The sequence below is a fragment of the Gymnoscopelus braueri genome (genome assembly GCF_963280865.1).
Source record: "Gymnoscopelus braueri genome assembly, chromosome: 9".
In the NCBI taxonomy this organism is placed as follows: domain Eukaryota; kingdom Metazoa; phylum Chordata; class Actinopteri; order Myctophiformes; family Myctophidae; genus Gymnoscopelus; species Gymnoscopelus braueri.
In genome coordinates this window covers 14,062,324-14,084,857 of record NC_137610.1, presented here as the reverse complement: position 1 = coordinate 14,084,857, position 22,534 = coordinate 14,062,324, and the positions used below count along the sequence as shown (strand labels likewise).

At 44.2% G+C, this 22,534-nt stretch overlaps 1 protein-coding gene across 7 annotated transcripts in view; it reads left to right on the top strand.

The window, feature by feature from the left end:
- The first annotated feature begins 1,061 nt into the window (after nt 1-1,061).
- The window catches only part of c2cd5 (C2 calcium dependent domain containing 5), a 33,608-nt gene continuing 12,135 nt past the window's right edge, over nt 1,062-22,534 (top strand). For 5 of the 7 annotated variants that reach the window (XM_080437417.1, XM_080437416.1, XM_080437414.1 and 2 more), the window contains exons 1-17: nt 1,062-1,373; nt 2,207-2,315; nt 2,453-2,539; nt 2,721-2,892; nt 3,153-3,248; nt 3,457-3,612; nt 6,875-7,124; nt 8,965-9,122; nt 10,881-10,969; nt 14,186-14,294; nt 19,808-19,922; nt 20,809-20,907; nt 21,057-21,168; nt 21,287-21,366; nt 21,645-21,831; nt 22,048-22,212; nt 22,418-22,462. In XM_080437417.1, the coding sequence (XP_080293543.1) occupies nt 2,226-2,315; nt 2,453-2,539; nt 2,721-2,892; nt 3,153-3,248; nt 3,457-3,612; nt 6,875-7,124; nt 8,965-9,122; nt 10,881-10,969; nt 14,186-14,294; nt 19,808-19,922; nt 20,809-20,907; nt 21,057-21,168; nt 21,287-21,366; nt 21,645-21,831; nt 22,048-22,212; nt 22,418-22,462 (2,010 nt within the window). In that variant the 5' untranslated portion in view covers nt 1,062-1,373; nt 2,207-2,225. The remainder of the gene's footprint in view (nt 1,374-2,206; nt 2,316-2,452; nt 2,540-2,720; nt 2,893-3,152; nt 3,249-3,456; nt 3,613-6,874; nt 7,125-8,964; nt 9,123-10,880; nt 10,970-14,185; nt 14,295-19,807; nt 19,923-20,808; nt 20,908-21,056; nt 21,169-21,286; nt 21,367-21,644; nt 21,832-22,047; nt 22,213-22,417; nt 22,463-22,534) is intronic. The other 2 variants (XM_080437418.1, XM_080437415.1) reach the window with 1 other exon arrangement.

Here is a 22,534-nt window from a genome sequence, read left to right as displayed (position 1 = left end):
GATTTAATCCTTTTAGCATGCTTTTGTATTGAACTGTACTTTCTGTGCTTTTTTTGCAAACTGTTAATAAAGTATTCAATTAATCAATCAATCAATGAAATCAAACTCCTATGTCCAGGTCACGATGCGCATGCCCGACCCATCCACACCGGGAGAGGGGGGGTCATGGGGGGGGGGTCCATTCATCGGGAGCGGTAGAGTCGAGATCCCATCGCTTGGAGGGATTTCCGCGCTGTGATTGGCCAACTGATTGCCACGACAGGAAACCAAATGTTTTAACTAAGTAAATTAAACTAAGTAATGACAATTTAGCCCATGTAGACTTTTCTGTGTGACATCTAATGAAGAGTAGTTTATCTCCCTCTAATATTAACAGATATTAAGAGATAATTAACTGTAAATTCCCAGCTGACGACGCTGAACGGTTGCTTGACAACTAGCCCTGAAACACAGTCATGGATGCACTTCAACCGTGTGTGGTGGATTTCTCCATTTACAACCCGTACATCTACATAAACGTTTAGATTTCAAATATGAAGTGCTTGCCCCGTGGTTATGGATGTTAAAATTTTGCACGTGCCTGCAAAAGTACCCGTATCTTCCGTATTGTTCAATAAAAAGCATTTTAATCCGATTGGTGGTATTTTTTTTCTTTTTTCGCCATATGCTTTCAACTACGCGACCCCATCGGTTGGAAGGTGTATTGCACTTTGATACATTATAACTCTATGAGAAAATGGCCACCAATCAGATTAAAATACTTTTTATCTAACAATACGGAAGATACAGGTACTTCTGCTGGCACGTGCACAATTTTTACATCCGTGGCCATGGGATAAGCACTTCATATTGTAAAACTAAACGTTTATGTAGATGTACCACGGGTTGTAAATGGAGAAATCCACCACACGCGGTTGAAGTGTATCCATGACGGTCGTGACGCAGGCAGACGACCGTCATGTGAACCACGGCTACTTGACAACCAACTATAGCCAATTACGTCGCCCGCGACGAATTCGGACTATGGGATCTAAACTGACTTGCATCACGAGCCTTTACCAAGCTAACAACTAGCCGTTGGACTGTGACTGTATGATGTGCCACACCAACCCATTACCTAAACGTGTCATAAATGAGCCGGTCAGTTTGTAATGTATGTTAGCTGTGCAGCGCAGCCATCACAGTATTTTAAAGGTAGCAGGCATTGGCTGTAAATTATAACAGGCTGTTTTATTTATTTAATTATCTAATTTTGGGGCACATTCCCCGTCTTGTGTTATGGGGAGAGACTGGGAGGACAGACGGCCGTGCTGTCAGCCATGTCCGACTGAAAGAAGCTCCCTGACGGATGACTTGTGACTTTAACAGCAGCGGTAAGGATAAGGATGGAAGTGGATGCAGCCGCAGTGACTTATTGAGCGTGTTGTTGTGCCAAGACCAGTTAACTATTAGCCTCATTTGAGAGGTATGAAAACATGGCCGTTCAGGGTATGAGACACACAGTCGGACACTGACTGCAATGCAGTGTAATGAGCTTTTCCTGCTAGCAGAGCCATGTGTTGCTAACATTAGCCGCTCTCCACTAAACTCTGACTGACTGACAGCCTCTGTCATGTTTACAAGCTGACGTTAACCTTCCTAGAGCCGATTAGCTATTTCAGTTGCTCACCTAATGCTAACCTTAACACCAGAAATGACCCCCCCCACCCACCACCCACCACCCATAACTGTTTACTGTACACATATGTTTGTTTTTGCTACTACTAGTGTTGATGATGTCTGGCATATTATTGTATAATATACAATAATACAATAATATTATTATTGTCTTTAAATGTCTCTATGAATTGAATACACAGGACTACAGTTGAAGTAAGCCCCCAGGCCTTTTTGTGTTATCTTTTTGTGTTATCCTTTTAGCACCATTGTATAATCGTACCACTGTACTATTTGCAAACTGTTAATACAGTATTCAATCAATCAATCAAGCTAGTTGTTCAGATGGGGTGAAGTGGCTCTCTCTCGCTCTGTGTCCAATGAACGTCCTGATTGGACCACACATCAACACAGCCCTCCATTCTGTCAACAGCATACGTTGTGACCTATAACCAAGTGCCCCTGGCTGTTGATGTTAGTCTCTGGCTAACCAGCTGCAACACTTGTCATGCTGTCATATACGATACTGATGCATTATGTATTTTTGCAGATCAACTTAGAATTGAATCATGCCAGGAAAGTTGAAGGCGAAAATTGTGGCAGGGCGCCACTTGCCTGTAATGGACAGAGCCAGTGACCTCACTGATGCCTTTGTAGAGGTGAGGTTAATGAAATGTGTATTACTAGAAGAAATGGTTGCTTTGTTGTTTAAATGAAACCACATTCACAGCATGCAGTCTTCTGTTGCTATTAATGATTGTAGTGAGATCTTAAACACATGAATTGTATCTTCCAGGTCAAGTTTGGAAACGTAACGTTTAAAACAGACGTTTATCCCAAGTCCCTCAACCCACAGTGGAACTCCGAGTGGTTTAAATTTGAGGTAAACTTGTCTTGAGCAGTGCTCTGCCTACGAGGTGCTTGTGATATAACATGATTGAAGCTTGTTGCTTTATTACTATATATCAGATCACACTGTGAGTGAATAACGTGCTATAGCACTCCCTCCCCGCACTTGTCTCACATTCTTATATTCACGGCTCCCCCTGCGCCTCCTTCCCTAGGTCGACGATGAAGACCTGCAGGATGAGCCGTTGCAGATCACTGTGTTGGACCATGACACCTACAGCGCCAACGATGCCATAGGGAAGGTGTACATCGACATTGACCCGCTGTTGTGCAGTGAGGCTGCTTCTGTCATCTCAGGCTGGTTCCCCATCTATGACACCATCCACGGTACAAGAACGAACCAATCTGACCACTGTTATCTATAGCTGTGGTTCTCAACCTGTGGGTCGGGACCTGCATCTACAAGCTATTTTCACAATATTTATCTGTGGAACCGAGTCAAACTAAATGTAATACCTCAACTCCTACGTTCCAAATATGATTCTTTTGGGGGGTCACGGCCTGAAAAGGTTGAGAACCACTGATTTATAGCCATCTTCTGTCGGTTCCTGATTATGAACGCGCCTGCCTGTCTCATTTGCTGCCAGGTATCCGAGGGGAGATCAACGTACTGGTGAAAGTGGACCTTTTCAATGACTTGAACCGTTTCCGCCAGTCCTCCTGTGGGGTCAAGTTCTTTTGCAGTGAGTCAGACACTCCTTTCCGTACATACTGTAACTACCACGATAGTGTTTGTAAAATAATCATGAGTTGTAATGTCACATGTGCAATAAGCACATTGACAGGGCATTGTGCATATAAACAGAGTGGCAAATTCACACATAACTATATAGCCACAAGGCAAATGTGATTTGATGTTCATGGCATTTGTGTCACTGTTTTATATATTAGCTACATGTGTTCCGCGCTGCTACCGGGTAGCGCTGGTCCATGGGTTTGTGGAGGAGCTGGTGGTGAATGAGGATCCAGAGTACCAGTGGATCGACCGCATCCGAACGCCCCGAGCTTCCAACGAGGCCCGCCAGAGACTCATCTCTCTCATGTCTGGTAGGTCCTCTCAGCAAATGACACACAAAAGGCAGGGTCTGATCTCTGTGACATTCAGTACTGCAGTGCATTAAGGGTTCGTTCTGAGCATCTCTGTGTAACATGTTATTCAAAAGACTGCCTTCAATAAAAAAAAGTAAGTTTGCTCAGTAATGGGGCTCTCCCTGTCTCTTCAGCTCTTAACAGAAAATGCATTTTCAGGTCAGGAACTCAGGATACCAATTTTATCCAATCAGGAGACACTCTGCGTTAGATCGTGACCAGGCTTTTCCTTGGAGATGAGAAAAGGCTGGGAACGAGGCTACTAGAAATTTTAAGCTGCTAAATCGGTACTATTTCCTGTTTTATTGAAATTGGCAACCCACCAGAAAATGTATTTTCGGTTTATTAAAGAACTGGAGAGACATGTATTGAACAAACACTCTATAGTATTGATTACTATCTAGAGCTTTAACAAAACATGTTTTGTTTTAACCTAAAAAATATCACCTGCACTACCTTTTTAAAATGGAGGTAGACATTGGAATTATGTAATTATAATAATAATATATCAGATTTATATGGCACTTTTCTAAGTAATCAAATTCGCTTTACATTGCGGAGAGAGGGGGAAAAAAACACAATAAAACAAGTCGTCTAAGAGTAAAACCTCTTAAAAAAAATATATATATAAAAGAGGTGGGTTTTGAAGGATGGTCCTGGAGACTCCCTGCCCTGGAGGTTGGTGTCAGCATACCTGAGGGAGTGGTAAGGGACAAGAGGGTGAGCAGTCGGCTCTGTCTTGCATTTCATCCAGTTATGACATTGGGCTCACGAAACTTTGTATGGCTATATTGGCTACAGCAGAGGGGTCTCATTGTAGAGAGTGGAGGGCCCGGACGGCTGGCGTAGCGGTCCGGGCACCGAGACTGCTAATGCCGATCCCGACGGCCTTGGCTGCGTGTCACTCCCTATATCTCTCTCCCCATTTCCTGTCAGTCTACTCTATACTATCAAATAAAAGCAGAAAAAAAATAATCCAAAGAAATAATAATAAATATATAGAGAGTGGAGGGAGAGAGCGTGCGCCATTCCAAAGGTTTATGACAGGTTTCAGCTAGACCAGTGTCTATCAACCTTTTTTGTGCCAAGGCACACCTGGCATAGCCAAAAAATCCCAGGGCACACCTAGATATACGGTATATATATATATATATAATTATATATACGGTATATCTATATACACACACTAGGGGTGTGCCGATACACTAATTTCACGAAACGATACGATACGATATTGGGCACACAACTTCAATACGATTTCGATACGATACGCACTTTTTTATCATGAAAATATATGGGGGAGAAAAAAAGCTAATGCAAACAAATATTTCTGTTTTTGCATTATTCAGACATGCAAACTTGTAGCTTTTCAGCTTCCACTAGCCGTTTTGAATCCAAATAGGGCAATAGTGTGACACCTGACCCGAAAAAAAACAGCATTTTGTCACCCTTTTCACCTCGGGGCTGTTTGCATGCCTGATTATTATTATTGTTTAAAAAAAATTTTTTCAAAATGATATTTTTTCAAACCTTCTTCAAACGGGGCGGCACACCTCAGCAGTAGCCCCGGCCCAAAATTGGGACGTTTGCCAGGGTTGATAAACACTGAGCTAGACAGAGGAATTTAATGTTATTGCATATTTGAGACATGTTTGAATTTGGACGGGTTGGGCTAGCTTTGGTCAGTGGCCGTAGGCAGACAGAGTGCACGTGACACGTGTAGGTTGTTATTGTGATGGCGTAGTACGTCACCAAGGGCTAATGTGTTCGATTGATGAGAGTGAAGGGATAGAGTGCTCAGACCGGGAGTAAACTAACTTGGGGTGCTTGGTGGTTGTATCTGGGTTGACAGTCAACATTCCATGTGTTTTGATGGCTGTGATGCAAGGTGGAATAATAATGTTATTGTTGAGATTGAGAAGTTGTGAAGCGAAGTATTTTTCAGAGACATGCCGTCCGGGATGGATGGTGGTGAGGAAGAAATTATATGGCTGCTTATATCTAACCTTTATATTTTACCATCACTTATAATACTTCTACAATACATTATGATATTTGACAGTTTGTATTAAGAGCCTAGATGTCCCCACTAGGCTTAATAGCTATTGCTTTGGTACAGCCTATCTTGTTTTGGTTCAGTTTGTCCTTGAAGCAGCTACAGTATAACTATGATCTCTGCCCTGTGCTCGAGGCAGAACTACCATACCACTGACATGAGTGTTAATGTACTTCTGACCATGATATCATGTACATAAAGCATAATCATCACCAACTAGAATATTGTCTCGACTCCTATGTGCCTCATCGATTGCTGATTGATCCAGAATTCCACGACAGTGGCCTGGAGTCGTTAGCTGGTGGCCGCACACTTGTGGACCAGAGATGGAATGATAGACACGAGTCACACAACAGAATAATCCACACCATGGCAGTTCAATGGAGTGAGGAACATTGTTGGAGGAGCTACAGCCTGTAGCTTACAAGAGTACTCCTTGTATGCAGCGCGTTACTAGCGCTGCCTGAGCTATGGCTAGTTGGATAACAGCCAGCTGTTGGGGTAGCGTTCCCAGCCAATGAGGGCTAACTGCACGGGACTGTCAGGGTAGTACAGCCCCTCAGCCCAGACTTATGGATGTTTTGAGAAAACAAGACAATATTAAGAAGATTGAAGCTGTCACGTTTTGTCATTAACACATTACCTGCCAAAAACGAACATGTCCGTCTTTTAAAATACACCCGTTTACCGCCAAAGACAAACATGTCCGTCTTTAAAAATAAAAATAGAAAATCCACACAGAACCAGAGATATCGCTATCCAAAGATGTACTGCTCCATTCACTCCCTGGTTAACTTATTACTTAAAAATCCTGTATCTCGGCTCCGGTGTACCTTTTTTTTTTACCATGTATTTTTTGGTGAAACATGCTTTTTTCAACTGGCCGCAATTATGGAACGGATTACCGCGATCGGATAATTTTTTTTCCACGATTCTACGAGACTCCTGTGTGTGTGTGTGTGTGTGTGTGTGTGTGTAATGAGGTGATCACCGTGAGGATGGTGATCACAGAAAATATTTTGTGACTACTTAAAAAAAGGTTACAAAATCTTTAAAAATGCTGGCACTGGGTGGGAATAAAAAAAGAAAACTTGGCAGGGAATGTGTTAAGGTGTGAACTATTTATAAAAAATATTTAACTTTGACTGCAACATTGCATCATAGGGGAGCTGCAGAGGAAGATCGGTGTGAAGGTCCTAGAGATGGGCGGAAACGCAGTGGTGGGCTACCTGCAATGCTTCGACCTGGAGGGAGAGTCCGGCATAGTGGTCCGGGCCATAGGTACCGCCTGCACACTGGACAAACTCAACTCTGGGACTGCCCCCAACAGCGCCCCCAACAGCAACACACACACGCATCCTAACACAGCACCCGCATCCAACGCCTGTAATTCCCCCTCTAAGGACGGCAAGGAGTGAGTATGACCCAGCAACACCAAGGCATGGGCCATTGCATCTTATGTGTGTTTGAGTAGCATTGATGTATGAGAATGTTTGTGTACTGTATATATATATATATATGTATGTGTATCTATTCCTTGCAGTAAGTCCTGTGTGTGTGTCTCAGTATCTTTGATATCTTTGATGGATCTGCATGTCCACCGTGTTACATTATGCAACTAACAGCACACACGTCTGTATCCTGAGACACACACATGTACACACACAGACATACCCCTCCCCACCTCCGAGCCTCCCCGGCCCTGTCTGCCTCTCTCTCTCTGATTGCTCTTGCATGGCTCTCTGCTCTGCATGTTCAAACACTGTGCATTTTAGTTAATATTTTAGTTGTCTTTTGCCTTTGAGCTTTCTACCGTCTTTCAAACTCTTTCTAGTCACTCTGGGTTGTGAGCGTGATTATTCAATACAAGGTTCCTTTTTGTGAACTTGGTCAAGCTAACGTAGGTCAAACTAGAGGTGCCCAGGGCATGTGCGCCTCTGCAGAGCTTTGTTTGAAACTTCGAATGATTGTGCATCAGCGTGTTTGAGATGGCGTGCATGAGTTAGAGGTGGGAGTTCTTCAGCCGAGAGCTGCTGTGCATGAGTTTGTTGTTGTAAATGAATGGCTTTGATTCAACTAACAGCCGAGGCAGTTACGTAAATGGACATGCTGTATCTTTTCGTCTTCTTTTCTACTTTGTTGCAAAGTGCGGTGTGTTGTGTTGTGATGTGTGTCTGTGTGTGTGTTTCTCTCTTCCTCTCCGGCTCTGCTGCGTTTGGATTGGTTCGTTTCTTGCTACCCGTGTCCCAATTTGGTACTCTCTCTCCTCCCCTCGGCGTGCTGATTGGCCCAGGTCCCCCCTGGCCCACGGATGTCGCTCTACCCACAACAGCCCTGTGCACTCAGCCTGCAGCGCCCAGAGGCTGTCCCAGAACTTCTCTGTCTCTGTTCCCACTCTCATCTTCACTGGTATGCAGAGACAGGGAAGGGTACCGGTTTAGCCAGCGAAGGATGTAGTCAGAGGAACCAGGAGAGCAGTCTAAAATATTGACACTTGGTATTGACAGACACAGGCTTGCAGTAGAAGCACAGAGATCTCGTAGAAACGTTTTGTGACACAGAAGAGAAATGGGCTCTTGTCCGGACTTAGCGCAAGTGTGAGTTATTAAAAAGGCATGGACCCCCAACCCCCCCCCCCCCCCCCCCCCAACCTACCCATTACTCCCAGAGTGATGATACAAGCCCCACATGCCCCAGCCTCTACTATTTCAGCGGTTCTCCTGTACTGTGTGTAAATTAGACACTTCACTCAGACCCCACGTGGTAGAGCTGCATTTTCCGGTGGTTGCTTGAAGGATAGGAGAGGGGGCTTTTTCCCTAAAGAAGGGCCTGTGATATCCATATGGCCACAGTGGCCTGGCCTGGCTTCACCCTACTGGGACACATGCTTCTGTTCATCCTCCTACTTGTGTTCACTGACCCTCCCCTTCCGGAAGTTGTGCCCCGTTTCTTGTGCTTTCTTTGTGTTTTTGCCACAATGCTTTTTGGTCTCGTGTTTTGATTTGTTACCTTGTCTGTGTTTGTGTTTCTGTGTTCAGTACATTTTTGTCTTTATGTTCTTACTTCATACACTTGCCTTTTTGTTCTGCAGCCCAGCCAACCGTAGCACCTCAAACACATGTCAGATACGGCAAACAAGTCACACCCTAAAAAAAACTACATACCTCACACACACACACACACCCAGAGGGTGAGGTGCTGGTGACTGACGTGTGCATGTGTATATGTATATATGTGTGTGTTCTCCCTGGCAGGCCGGTGTTCAGTGAGGACCTACCCTCGTCCTCTGGCCCCCCCACCCCTTTCAGAGCCCTCCCCACCTCCTCCTCCCCTCCCCCCTTCTCTCCCTCCAAGCCATGCAGCCGCCAGTCCTCCTCATCAGACACTGACCTCAGTCTGACGCCTAAGACGGGTAAGATGCCCACCCCCACATCCATCATCCCTCCCAAACACACACCTTGTTACCAAATCTCACTGTGGTGCTCCCTGGTTGTTGTTGTCAAACCTATGATTTCGAGTTTCATCAGTTGTTTTTATCTTTCACCCTTTGAAGTATTTTTGTTTGTTTTTCACGTGGTGCGTATGTGCTCCAGCCCCCCCATTTCGTCAGTGGCCTCATGTGTCTTCATCAGAGCTACATTGGCTTTTGTTTGGCCCAACACCATTGCATACAAACGCTCTTGTATTACTACGCTCTAGTTGCGAGGGCCGTTCTCGTTTTAACCTGCACGCTGGTGGGACGCGTGCACGTCATATCAGTAAGTCGTGCAAGAGACATGCTCTTGCAACCCCCAGTCTAGGCTAAAATGCTTACATTTTTTAATTGGCAGAGAGGGAAGCAAAAACATTAAACACAACCAGAGTGGCAGTGAATCGGAAGAAATGCTTCTACTTCTATCAGGCAATGCAAATAATCATGTGATATTTTTATTGTATTACCTGGAAACAGTATACCCCCAAAACTAGCAAATTGTGTACAGTCGCTGTAGTAAGAAGACACACTGGGTCTCTAATGGTTTATTCTCCCCACACCTCAGTTTGCCCCTTTTAGAAGCACTGTGTCCCAAGAGGGCCCCTTGTCAATCTGTCACTTCATCATTAGCATCACTTAAGGTTAATGATTGCTCAAACTCTGTCCCCATGGACAACCTGTCAACACATTAACCCAGTTCAGCCTCAAATGCCAATACTGTGCCTGCTGATTTAAGGACCCCCGTACACACACACACACACACACACACACACACACACACACACACACCTTTTATCTACCACCATCATTTCCAGAAGGCATCCAGCAGCCCTGACTCCCCCTCTTTTGTTCTGCTTCCGTAATGTTTTTCTTCCTTGTGAACTTGTGACTCTGTTTTCCCCCTTCTCCGTTTCTTCCTTCGCTCTTGCTTTTCATCTCTCCTTTCCATTCTATTCTATAATTTCCTCTGCTTATTATCTCCTGTGTCCTTTCTCATCTTCTATCCTCCCTGTATTTTGACTTCTTTATTTTTTTTTCTCCTATCCCCACCTCACAATTCCTCTCCCTTTTGTACTCTCCTTCTCTCATTTCCTTTTCTCTCCTTTGCTCAACCTTCCATCAGTCTCTTTGCTGAGAAAGAGCGTGTCCTTCAGTGAGGACCTGCAGCTGGCATCCTCCGGTACAGTAGGACCGCTGTGTGCGTCAAGCCCATCACTACCAAACTGGCATTTTTAAAAGAGTCCCTTGTTGCAGTGCAATAATCAATACCTCTAATGAGGAGCGTGGCTGAAAAAGAGGATTAATAATGAGGATTTGCAACCTTTTGCACTTTACTGGTGTCCCCTCTATGATTAGCGACTCTAACCCGATCCAACTGTCCTGTCGCCCTGCCCCTGACATGAATCTATACTACAAACAACTGACCTGAAATCCTACTGACACTTCTCTACTCCCAGCATGATGTGGTTGGATGCATTTTGTTAGGCACGACCAGATCTTAGGCATATTTATACTATGTCTTTAGGCAGTGTAGAAGAATGCAGGAAAGGTAGACAAAGATATTGGCACAAGCATAGGAACACTAACATCAAAGATCTTTACACGCATGAATGTATAAAAGATTTCCTGTAGGCAGTGTGTCATAGTCAGCTGTGCTTTGTGTGTGAGGTGATTGAAGTGGCTCTCTTGTGTGATCAGGAATGGGAAGTGGGGGCAGTGCTGGGAAGGAGGCTGGGCCTCTGAAGACGCTCCTCAGACAGCAGACGCAGACAGCTCTGGAGCAGAGGGTATGACTGACACACACACACACACACACACACACACACACACACACACACACACACACACACACACACACACAGGGAGATGATGATTCCCACCATGACATTTCCTTAATCATAAATGGGATTATCATGATATGATACACAGTTATCCACAGAATCAAGCACAACTACTTAAGACAAAATAACGTAACCATTCTGTGCTCAACTGCAAACTCACTAACAGGTGTGAAATGCTTACATGGACAGAGAGTGTGCGACTGTGCGTGGGCGCATGTGTGTGCATCTCTAAGAGCGAATAATCCCTATTTTTCTGTCCTCTCAATCACTCGTGCTACTCAGGGAGCGTCCTCCTCTGGTTTGTTATTAAACACTGGGGTATGTCTCGGCAGACACACACTGCTGTGAAATTCTCTGATTCTCTCTCTCTTGCCACGTCTCCCCCTTACATCTTCACCAGCTGACAGCCACACACAGTCACGGTCAACTCCTCAGCCCTCCCTCCTTCCCCGGGTGTTTTGTAGATCCAAGATGGGCGTGGGGGTCGAGCAACATGGCAACACGTAACCTTTGCTTCCTGGTTGCTTAGCGCCCACCTCACTCCAAAAGATCCACAAACCTTTTAATTGGGGTGGTTGGGAGTTAGAAGTTGGTCCCCTCAGCTTGGGAGGGGTGTAAGTGTGTGTGTTGTGTATGCTTTTGTTGAATGCCTTCCTCTACTTGACCAGACATAATGTAACACTCTGATTTGGGTGCCTCCCTGTCAACAATGCTTACCAGCACGCTCATCATTTCACCATTGTCTTTTCTCCCCAAGTCTAACTAAACAGAGTAGCTATAGGCTTCCTGGCACAAATGGTAACTCTGGAGAGAAAGGAGGACTACTGTAGTTCTACCTTCTCTCAACCTGCTTGATCCAGGCAATTCATCATACTATACATCCATACACTTGCATGGCTGAAAAACACAAACCAGTTATTCCTCAGACACCTCTCTGGTTCTTTGCAGTCCTAGATGTTTTTAACTTTGAGTGCATAGAAACACATCTCGGGCCTCATTCATAAAAATTGATTTATGCTTAAACTTGATGTTAAGATGATTCCCCATGATACACTTACGCCTGATTCATACAAAATACTTAAAGAGGCAGTGCCACAATTTCTTAACTTTTTCGGTTTTTAATGCGTCTATGGAGTTGACATTATTCGTATATAAAGTTGACATTATACCCGGTGTGGATAAAATGTGCAAAGATCTCTTCCGTGTGTATTTTGGTTTGCGTTGTGTATGCTGCGAGCTTCTCTGTTAAACGGGCAAACAGAAACAGACTGGACTTGTGATGCAACCAAGGCCATATACTGTACCTCCCATCACATTAATATTAATATAAAATTACGTCATTCAAAACAACTTATTGTTGTGTTTCGCCTGATGTGAATGTGCCTCAACAACGAGTAAATGAAGAGAATGAGGAACGTCTTGATAGATTTCTATTGCTCACTCCTGAACAGTTGATGAGCAAGTTGAGCATGCATGGCCACTTATATGATGAGCACCAGATTCTGAATTTATACTTCACCATACAACGTGTACACTATGCGTTATGGTTACAGTATGGGCCACATGGCTTGGCAAGTCTTACTTACTTTACTTACTTATACAACGTGTATAATTCAGGCTTAATGCTTTGGTGAGTCTACAAGTCAACTTCAACTTAAGTGCATTGTTACATCACAAGTTTACACGTGTAAAGTATAGGTGATAATCACAGATAATCATAAGAGAATAGGGGAAAAAAGGAAAATGTCAAATAACAAAAGGACAATATCAAATACTAAACATAAGGTGTGTGCTCAATGAATGAATGAATACAAAATAAATAATTCTACGTCAGTCTCTTGTGCAAGTAGCAGCTGATATGAAATATGTATGAAGTGGGTGGTCATAAGGTCCCAATGATCATGACATCTGTGGCACTGGCACTTCAAGACAAATTTCTTTTGCATATGGTCACTTTAAGATGTGCCAATGCCATTGTCACTGATTTCACTCTGCAATGTCGCTGTAGGAAGGAATCCCAGAGTGGAGAGTACTTGGACAGGTACAAGTATGGCAGGGGACATCGCATCAGCACATAAATCTAACAAAACGAGATAAAAGTGACTTCCAAGCCACCCATGTAGTTACTAAAGATTAAATTTGATCTTAAGACCATTTTATGAATGAGGCCCCTGGACATGGTTTATGTACTCCCAACTCTCCTTGTTTTCTGTGTGAATGCATGGACTTGTCTTGCACATCTCTTGACTGGAGATGTTCGACCAGTTGCCCTATTAGCATGAAAGTCTGAATTCTGGTACTCAGCCAGGACCAGGACCCTGTGGATGTGATCGCCTGAGCAAGAAATCAATATATCCCAAGTTTTATAGTATACAATGTATTCAGTTTAAGTCCAGACCCTTCAGATCTCTGTTAAATGCTCTAGTTTCTTTAGTTCCAGGTTACACTGGAACTTAGGCTGCAATGGAGCAAGTGGAGTAGTCTTGGTTGCATGGGAATGTAAAGTACCATTCCACTCAACCCTTGATGCATGTGGACCTTTTTCCTCATTTAGTGATAATTTAGTAACTCCACCTTGTTCTACTCTTAAACAGACAGCATCACAGAATTTTTGCATTTTGACAAGTCAAAATGACTTAATTTGGATATTGTATTTGACATGTACTTCTAGACCTAAAACAGTGGTGTTCAAGTGAATACACAATTTGGAATAGTCTGTTATTCAAATAGACAAAGGAAATTGGCAGGAGCCTAATACAGATCACATCACCTTTGAGCCTTAAGGAACATCTGAATTTTCCACACCTCCAAAACTGATAAAAGATGTCACATACCAAAAAAGCTTTGTTCTGTCTGTTTCCCCAACCAGTTAGACCAACCAGAACTTTGACTGGTGAACTACAGTAGTAAATTAGCACATAATTATGACATTCAAAATATCTATTCAACTCTAATAGAAAACAACATGAGAACAGATGTGTTGGACCATGTTGATTGTCATGAAATATGCCACGAAAGTTGATGAGCTTCTCTGCAGAAACCCCTTTCATATTCTTAATCGCTGGTGTGTATTTAGGCAGGGGGACAGAGTAGATGTCTGCTATGCACAGATATTGATTATGACCTCTTACAATGTGTGGTGTTGGCCATTTCTGTCTACAGGAATTCCCCTTCTTCACCTTGACAGCTTTTCCGCCTGGCTTCCTGGTTCATGTCGGGGGAGTGGTCAGCGCTCGCTCAGTCAAACTGCTGGACCGCATACACAACCCTGGTGAGTCAACACAAACAGCACAGCCTCACTAGGTGGCTGGTCCATTTCCCTAGGAGGTCTGGAACAGGTGAAAGTTGCTCCTAGTTCCACATTTAATGTAGCACATAAATGATCTGTCTGACAAAAACAGTTAGCACTGCAGTAGGAAAACTTATCATCTTTGGCCAGTATAGTTTGGAAGTAGACATGGGCAGCTTCCACCGCATGTGACCGACTAGCTTTTATGTTGTCACTCGTCAACTGTATGTGCCATTGTGTGGTAGCTGTCTTTTGTGTAAAATATTGCGTACTTTGGTGCTGCCTTCTGGAGGTGAGGCGTGGTAGCAGTGCATGGCTCTGGTTCGCTGCTGCTTCTGCTGTGTTGTGTCATTGGCTGCAGGTGGTGCTGTGATGAGTTCTAAGTGCCTTTTCCACTGGAATACCATAACATTGCTGGATTAAAAAAATTACATAAATTGCCAGTATAGGCAGTGGAGAGCCATTCCCACATTGCCCTCCTTTATGTTTAAGTACCATCATGTCACTGTTCCCACATTAGATGAATGTATGTAACGGGTATAATAATACATAATGCTCGCACAACTAGGGATTTGGGGATGATAAAACATGTATTTGGGATTAACAGAAATAATAACATCCATCTGCTGCAGGCTCGCAGACTGGCTAATTTAACTCTCTGCTCCAGTTTCCCCTCTCTATCTCTCTCTACGCACACAACGTACAGAGTGTACTTGTATAACACAGGGAAATGCAAAGTTGAATCTTAGTTGGATACTCTTAGTTGGAAAATATCTTACAGACTGGCAGTTATGACAACATTGTTCTTATGAAGCATTCTATCAACAATTTTGTTCCGGGTGGAGGCACGCACACACACACACACTCACTCACACGCACGCACGCACACACATGCACACAAACACACACACACACACACTTTCTCGCTCTCTCCCATTCTCTCTCCGCTATGTGGTATGCACACAAGTTTTCTTTTCCCCCCAACAAATCTCTAACGCCAACATTGCTTTTATGAAGTTTTATGAAGCATTTTGTTAGAACAACAGTTTGTTCATATAACTACTGTAACGTCCGTCTTCTTGCTACGCTACCGGTAAACGGATGCTTTTCATTCCCACTCCAGCTGCCAAAGAAAAGTTGTGGTACTAAGTCATGGTAGGGAGATTGGTGGTGCAAAATGTACTGATATTCGAAATCGGCGCCTATTACCACAGGGAACCAAAATGAAAATTACCAGTAGATTACTGGCTTTACATGGGAGGTGGAAATGTTTTTTAGTGTCTACTGCTACCCTGTTTTGTACAGCAGGGTTCATCATTCCTGTCTTAAAATCCAACTGTGTGTGTATTATTTAGGGCAGGCTTTTATTCAAGACTTCAGCGGGACATTTTGATCAAAGTGACGTTAAGCACTTGTTATGACTATGAGCAAGTATTAGGAGTTAGCTCAGTAACATTTGCAAGGTAATGTAACACTGACCAACAACCCCCCGCCCCATACCCGGACAACAGAAAAAAGCACCCATTGATAGGTTCTCACCCTCTGAGACCATACTGTTTGGAGAATGCCGTGAAGGGGTAGTGGTGATGGATGTGGGCTGGGTTAAAATGAGCAGGGTTTTTTTCAGGTACGAACAGTGATGGCTACTAAAAATCAGTTCTCTCTGCGCCGTTCTTCTCCCTGAAATCCATGGATTTTGATCAAAAAAGGACCTCTGCTGCCTTCTTTTAACCCATACACTCCTGTCTTTCTTGCATAGTTATCACTCCCTAATGCCAAATGGCAGGTTTGGCTCACACCCCAACCTGAGAAGAGCCCTGCTCCTTGTCGCTGTCTTGCATTGATTTTGTCAGCCATAGAATAACATGAGTGTAGACTCATGCATGCTCCCTCTATCCCCCTTAGTAGTATATAGCTTTTTTTCCTCGCTCAGTTTTTCTTAAAGCCTGTATAATTTATTTTCTTTGTTCTCATCTCTTTTTCTTCTCTTTCCCTGTCCTTTCTGTTTGTTTCTTTTTTCTTTTGAGATTCCAGTCAGTAGGTCTGACTGGCTTTGCATAGTGACTGTACTGTATGAGTGCTGTCGTCCTGTCGCGTTGTGCTAGTTTGTTAGTCTGTCTGTTCTTTTCTTTGCTCTCTTCTTCTCTCTTCTCTGTACTAACGGTGTGTTCTGGCCCAGCCTTGGGTAACACGCTTTCATACAAACTGCTAGACTGGAATAGTGTCACCGCAGGTATTTCCCCCCCCCTTCCCTGTTTTTTTTTTTGGGGGGGTTTGTTTTGTTTTTAGTGCTCTCATCCTCACAGAAGAGACGGCAGCTCAGTGAAATGGGGGTTGGGGGGATACACAGAAAGCAGATATCATGCAAACAAGTGAGCGGGGCTTTTTCTTTCTCAGCCCTCGTGGCAGTACATCCACTAATCGACGTGACGCTTGGCTTAATCGCTGAAAATTGTTCGATTCAGTGAGCTGCCATTCTCCTCTTGCTGATCCATGTGTGCGTGAGCGATGTGCTGAGCTGAAGTGGAGCATGTGCTGCTGTGTACCCCCCGCCCAATCCTGCTTGCAGACTCCTCTAAACTCTACCCCCACCTGAGCCGCAGCTCTCACCTGACACTTGCTGCCCCCACCCAAGTGCTGTGCCTAAACGCTTCACCCTCCAAAAATCTGCATCGTGGTCCACTCCAAACCTGCCTAGACCAGAGGAGGTTTAGGAGGTTTACGCTCTTGCAAGAAGAGCCACACTGACCAGGCATGTACTGTACATCTCTGACTCACCGGGCCGTTTTTATACTGGAGGGAGAGAGACTTGTGTACATTAGAGTTGGGTGATTGAAGGAATACTTCACCGGGTGTTACAACAGACGTGTTTGTTAACGATCGCATTGACGAGAGTCACGGACCTGACATTTTCCTTCCAAAAGTCCTCTTCAGTGTTGATGTCATAGAAGAAAGCATTCGATGCATATAATGTCAATGTATGTTTTCTTCATCCAGACACTCTGTATTTAGCAACTTGTGGATACTACTGCAACAGGTTGAACCATGTTGTACTTTACTCATCTATTATGTCTCCGATCAAAGATGCAAATGTAATCCATAATGGAAATAAGACTGTCCTTTTAAATACAACTGACATATGAATATGTATCCATTTTAAACTTCACACTCAGGGGCACGGTGGCACAGTCGGTAGTGCTGTTGCCTCACAGCTAGAAGGTCCTGGGTTCGATTCCCGCAGGGGACGCTGTGGGCGCTGGGGGCGTGTTCTCTCCTCCGCGTCATCAGTGCCCATACCCTAGGTGGGGTTGGCGAAAGGGCCTTTCTGTGTGGAGTTTGCATGTTCTCCCCGTGTCTCCTAGGGTAGGTACCCTCACAAAAACATGCAGTAATCCTGGTCACTATACTGCCTCCCCCTGGCCAGCCGGGGCGCCTGATGGAGGGGAAGGGAACTGGTTGGAATAACGTGTTCCTTCCACGCGCTACGTCCAACCAGGGAAACTCTCCCCTGTCAGGTGACAAGAAGGTCAGTTGGCTCTCATGCATTGAAGGAGGCATGAGCTCGGCCCTGGCCTCCCTAGGTTGGCAGAGGGAAGGTAGTGCCCAGGATTACATAGACAATTGGCACTGGGTGTAAAAAATAGGGTTACAAAATCGCGGGATAAAAATTAAAAAAAAAAAAAAAAAAAAGACTTCACATTGCATCTCTCAGTAATGCTAATGTTGCTAATTGTTGGTGATCTGCTGCTGTTAGTGAAACTGAAGCATGGGCTTTAGAAGCATGGCTCTAGACTTGCCATAGGTTCTACCGTAAAGAACCTAAGGGTTTTGCATTGTATTATATTATGACGGTTTTGAAACAAAAGCAAGGTATACGGTTTTACCGTCAGATCGCCCAACCCTAGTGTACATGTACATCCCTGACTCACCAGGCTGTAGTCATACAGGAGGGAGAGAGAGACAGTGAGAATGGTGTACATGTACATCCCTGACTCACCAGGCTGTATTCATACTGGAGGGAGAGAGAGACAGAGAAGAAGGTGGAGCATGGTGGAGGAAATCTGTGATTGGGTGGATTATCACAGTGGTACTCTGCAATTTAAAAACCTAAACAAAGCACTTTGTAACTTTGTTTTGAAAAGTGCTTCATAAATGAGGTTTATTATTATTGTTATTATTATAAACAAAGCCCTATGGACTCTGGGGTGAATGAGTATGGCCCTTCTCTGTCAATGAGTATGCACGTAGTCATGAGTGTGCACGTCTGTGTGCCTGTGCCTGCCCTGTGTGACATGCCACTTCTGTTTTTTCAAAGGAGCTCATCCATGGTGGGTCTTTAATACGCCTGACCATTATTACTCGTGTTTATATATTTTTTTATTCCCCTCTCCTCATCCACCCATCCCTCTCTCACAAACAGCCCAATTTCTCTGTCTTTCTCTCTCTCTCTCTTTGTCTGTCTGTCTGTCTGTGGCTCTGCCAGCATGTGGCCTACTTGGAGAAACATGGGATGCAGCTCAATACTCTAGTGTAGCTTCCTCACAATCTTCTCTACGCACTGATGCAGCACGACTGAGCGAGTGAAAATACAAAATAACAGCCTTTTGTAAGGATTTGACTCAACCAGGATCTTGCAACCAGTCTAAAATCAGACATAGGTGGCATTTTTTAACAGAGCCTCGTTCGAATATTGAGACACGCCCCATGTTTTAGCCTTCACGAGTATGTCCATGACTTTGATGAAGGCTGATTGCCAACCAACTATAAAACGGCCTCTTAGTTCCTTGTCTCTTCAACCGGGCTGAAAACATACATAAAAGTTGTTCAGTCGCTGTCACTATTTTAACAAGCTACCAGATTCTCAGAACAGGACCTCTAATTGTTGACCTTTGTCATTAGAGTGGCCTAGTATCCTTCCAGCCGCTTCTATTCAGTACCATTTGTCTGTTGGCTGACATCCATTTTACACCCTGATTGTTACATGCCTGATAGGGGGCCACAGTGATTTAAGGAAAGGAGACAAGGAGAGGAGACTTTCAATAATGAAGGAGAATCCGTTTGGGCTGGTGATTAACATGCACATGCGGAATGCCAATAAAAACAAATGCACACTAACCTAACCACTGACTTTGCCTTCATCATTACCATTGTTTTAAGTCAACTCTTTTCCCATTATCATGTTGTTTTATTTACAAGCTGATAATTGGTTAAGTGGTTTTGGCTTGCTATGATGCACCATCTAATCACCAGCAAACAACAAAACGTATGTTTTGTGTATTTGCTGGTAAGTCAAGGCAGCTAGATCAGTACACCACTCTGTCAGTTGTGTAGGAGAGTTTTCCACATAGTCAGCACTACTTCTTGTGTCAGAAATAGTTTATAATGCTGTCAGTTTATCATGTCAGTTAGTTTTTAATCAGCTTATTTTCAGTCAGATGTGGAAGTCAGAGAGATGAGATGAGAGCACGTTTGACACAGTGTCGTGTGTGTTTCAGAGGAGCCAGAAACTCGGGATGCATGGTGGGAGGAAATTCGCCAGGAGATTAAATCTCATGCCAAAGCCCTGGGATGCCATGCTGTGGTGGGATACAGCGAGAGCACCAGTATCTGGTATGTGTACACACACAAAATATTGTCTCCCCAATTTAGTCATTTTGCCAATTGATTCCTCCCCACACACATTGGTGTGTTGTCACTGCTGCTGTATGCTACTGACTCACCTGCCAGTGAGGAGCCCCCGCCGGGAGGATGTAGAGCCTTCATGCTACACCTCCCTGCTGACGGATGCCGCCCCAGCCCGTAGGAGTACTTGCGGTGACAAATATCACCCTCCCCGTCTGCCTTCCCTACCCCGAACACAGGCCAATTGTGTTCGTATCGACAAACCACGGTGGATTCGAAACCCACAACCTCTGTGGTGGTGGGCAGGCACTTAACCACTGCGCCACCCAAGCACCCTTGTTTTTACTCTGAAAAGGACTAAACCCATTTCAATGAACTTGACTTTAACCCATTAAGACCTGGAACTGTGTCATTTTTAGATTTGAGCTAAAAAGCATTATTCTACACTTTGAGCTATTCAAAAATAGCAGATATACAAGCTCATAGCGCGGCACCGAGTGCCGCGCTACGAGCTTGTAGATCTGCAATTTTTTGAAAAATCTTGAAAATGTGTGCAAATCTTTCAATATATATATACATTATTTTTAAAGCAAACATTTTTAACTCAAATCTTTGCTTCTGGGGGGTCCCTGGAACAAAATATTTTGATGGGGGTCCGCGGCCAAATACGTATCATTTTGGGGGTCCTGGACATGAAAAAGATTGAGCACCGCCACCACTGATATAGAAACATACGTTTTTCAGAAAACTGTTGAGATTTAGGAGACATGTAGAATCGGCTTCAGGTCTCAATGGGTTAATGCCATAGATCCTCTCTCCTCCTTCTCTCACCATTTTATCTCTGTTTCTCTTCCTCTTCTCATCCTCTACACAGTGAGGAGGTGTGCATCCTGTCGGCAGCGGGCACAGCAGCCATCTTGAATCCTCGGTACATGCGTGAAGGTTGTCTGGATATTGGGAGCAGCGATAATAGGTGTGTGTGTGTTTGTGTGTGTATGAATACATTTTGAACGCAATCCCACCTTTGCTGTTTGATTCAGTGGCAATCCCTAAGTGGACGTATGTCTGTCTGGCTGATGATGTGCAGCAAGGGCCGATACTAGTCTCTGTGTGTTCTTCCAGGTTTGAGGATCCGTCTCCTCCCTCCTGTGGGTTTTGTCACATTCCATACGACGAGCTCAACATGCCGTTTCCCGCCCAGCTCACCTACTGCTACCACTGCCGAAGACAGAAGGTCACACACACACACACACGCGCACGTGATGTTCTCACATACAGGCTATCGAAACTACTGTGAATATACATTTGGCACATTCATTTAGGTGAATAAAGTGTGAATTTCTCCGTGAAAGGTTCCTGATGTGCTGTTCACAACCATTGACTTGCCACAAGAAGCAGCTGTCACAGGGAAAGGCTGCCTCATCCAGGCCAGGTGAGATATTCAAACAACGCGTAAAGACTTGGTTACATTAATTTCAGTTTTGTGTGCGATAACAAAACACTCTAAATAATAAATGTGTAATCACTTGATTACACTTATTCTCTATAACATTTTCCTTTAAATGAGGACACATTTCTACAATTGTAAACAGCTTAATATTTTATAGAATAACATGGGCATAATTATTTTTATTTTTTTTGCACAAAATATTGGGTCTGTATCTTCCTCTTTGGCACTGCACTGAAATCTGTGTGTGTGTTGTCTCCCAGACTGTGCCGTTTAAAGAAGAAGGCCCAGGGAGAGGTTAATGCCACTGCCATCTCCAACCTGTTGCCCTTCATGGAGTACGAGCTGCACACGCAGCTGATGAACAAACTGAAGTTGCGGTGCATGAACGCTCTGTTCGGACTCCGCATCCAGATCAGCATCGGAGAGAACATGCTGCTGGGCCTTGCTGTGAGTTAATGTGTTCTATTGTGCTGTCATAGGGATGTTAGATTCATGCATTTTGCTAACATTGCACTTCTTGCAAATGTTTTTAGATAGAGTGGGTGAAGGTTAGGGTCCAATATCCTGCTTAAGGACACTTCAACACTGCAATTGGGAAGTCTGTAATAGATGCTTTTCATACTGTGTGTGTGTGTGTGTGTGTGTGTGTGTGTGTGTGTTTAGTCTGCTACAGGTGTGTATCTGACAGCCTTGCCTGCACCAGGAGGGATCCAGATTGCAGGCAAAACTTCCGGTGACATGGCCAATGAGCAGCACATCTCCACCATCCAGAAACGTATCAATGACACCATCGCCAAGAACAAAGAGCTGTACCACATCAACCCACCGGTGAGAGTCACTATCCATTCTGGCTGCCATTCAGACACCACACGTGCCTTCCTCTCCTAGAATTTTAACTGAGAAGGAGGACCACGCACAATATGATTTTAACAATTGAGCCATCTATCATCTGTAGAAGTGTTCTTTTATACACACGATGTGCTGTGTATACGTCGTGATGAATCTCTCCCTCTTTTCCCCCCTTCCAATAAAGAAAATATTTGCCTTGGACCCTGACGTGTTCCGCGGCATAAACATGGTACTGAGCATGACTGGGTTCGGCTGTGAGGCACAGCCACGCATGACTCCTTCGTCCACTCTTATTAATCAC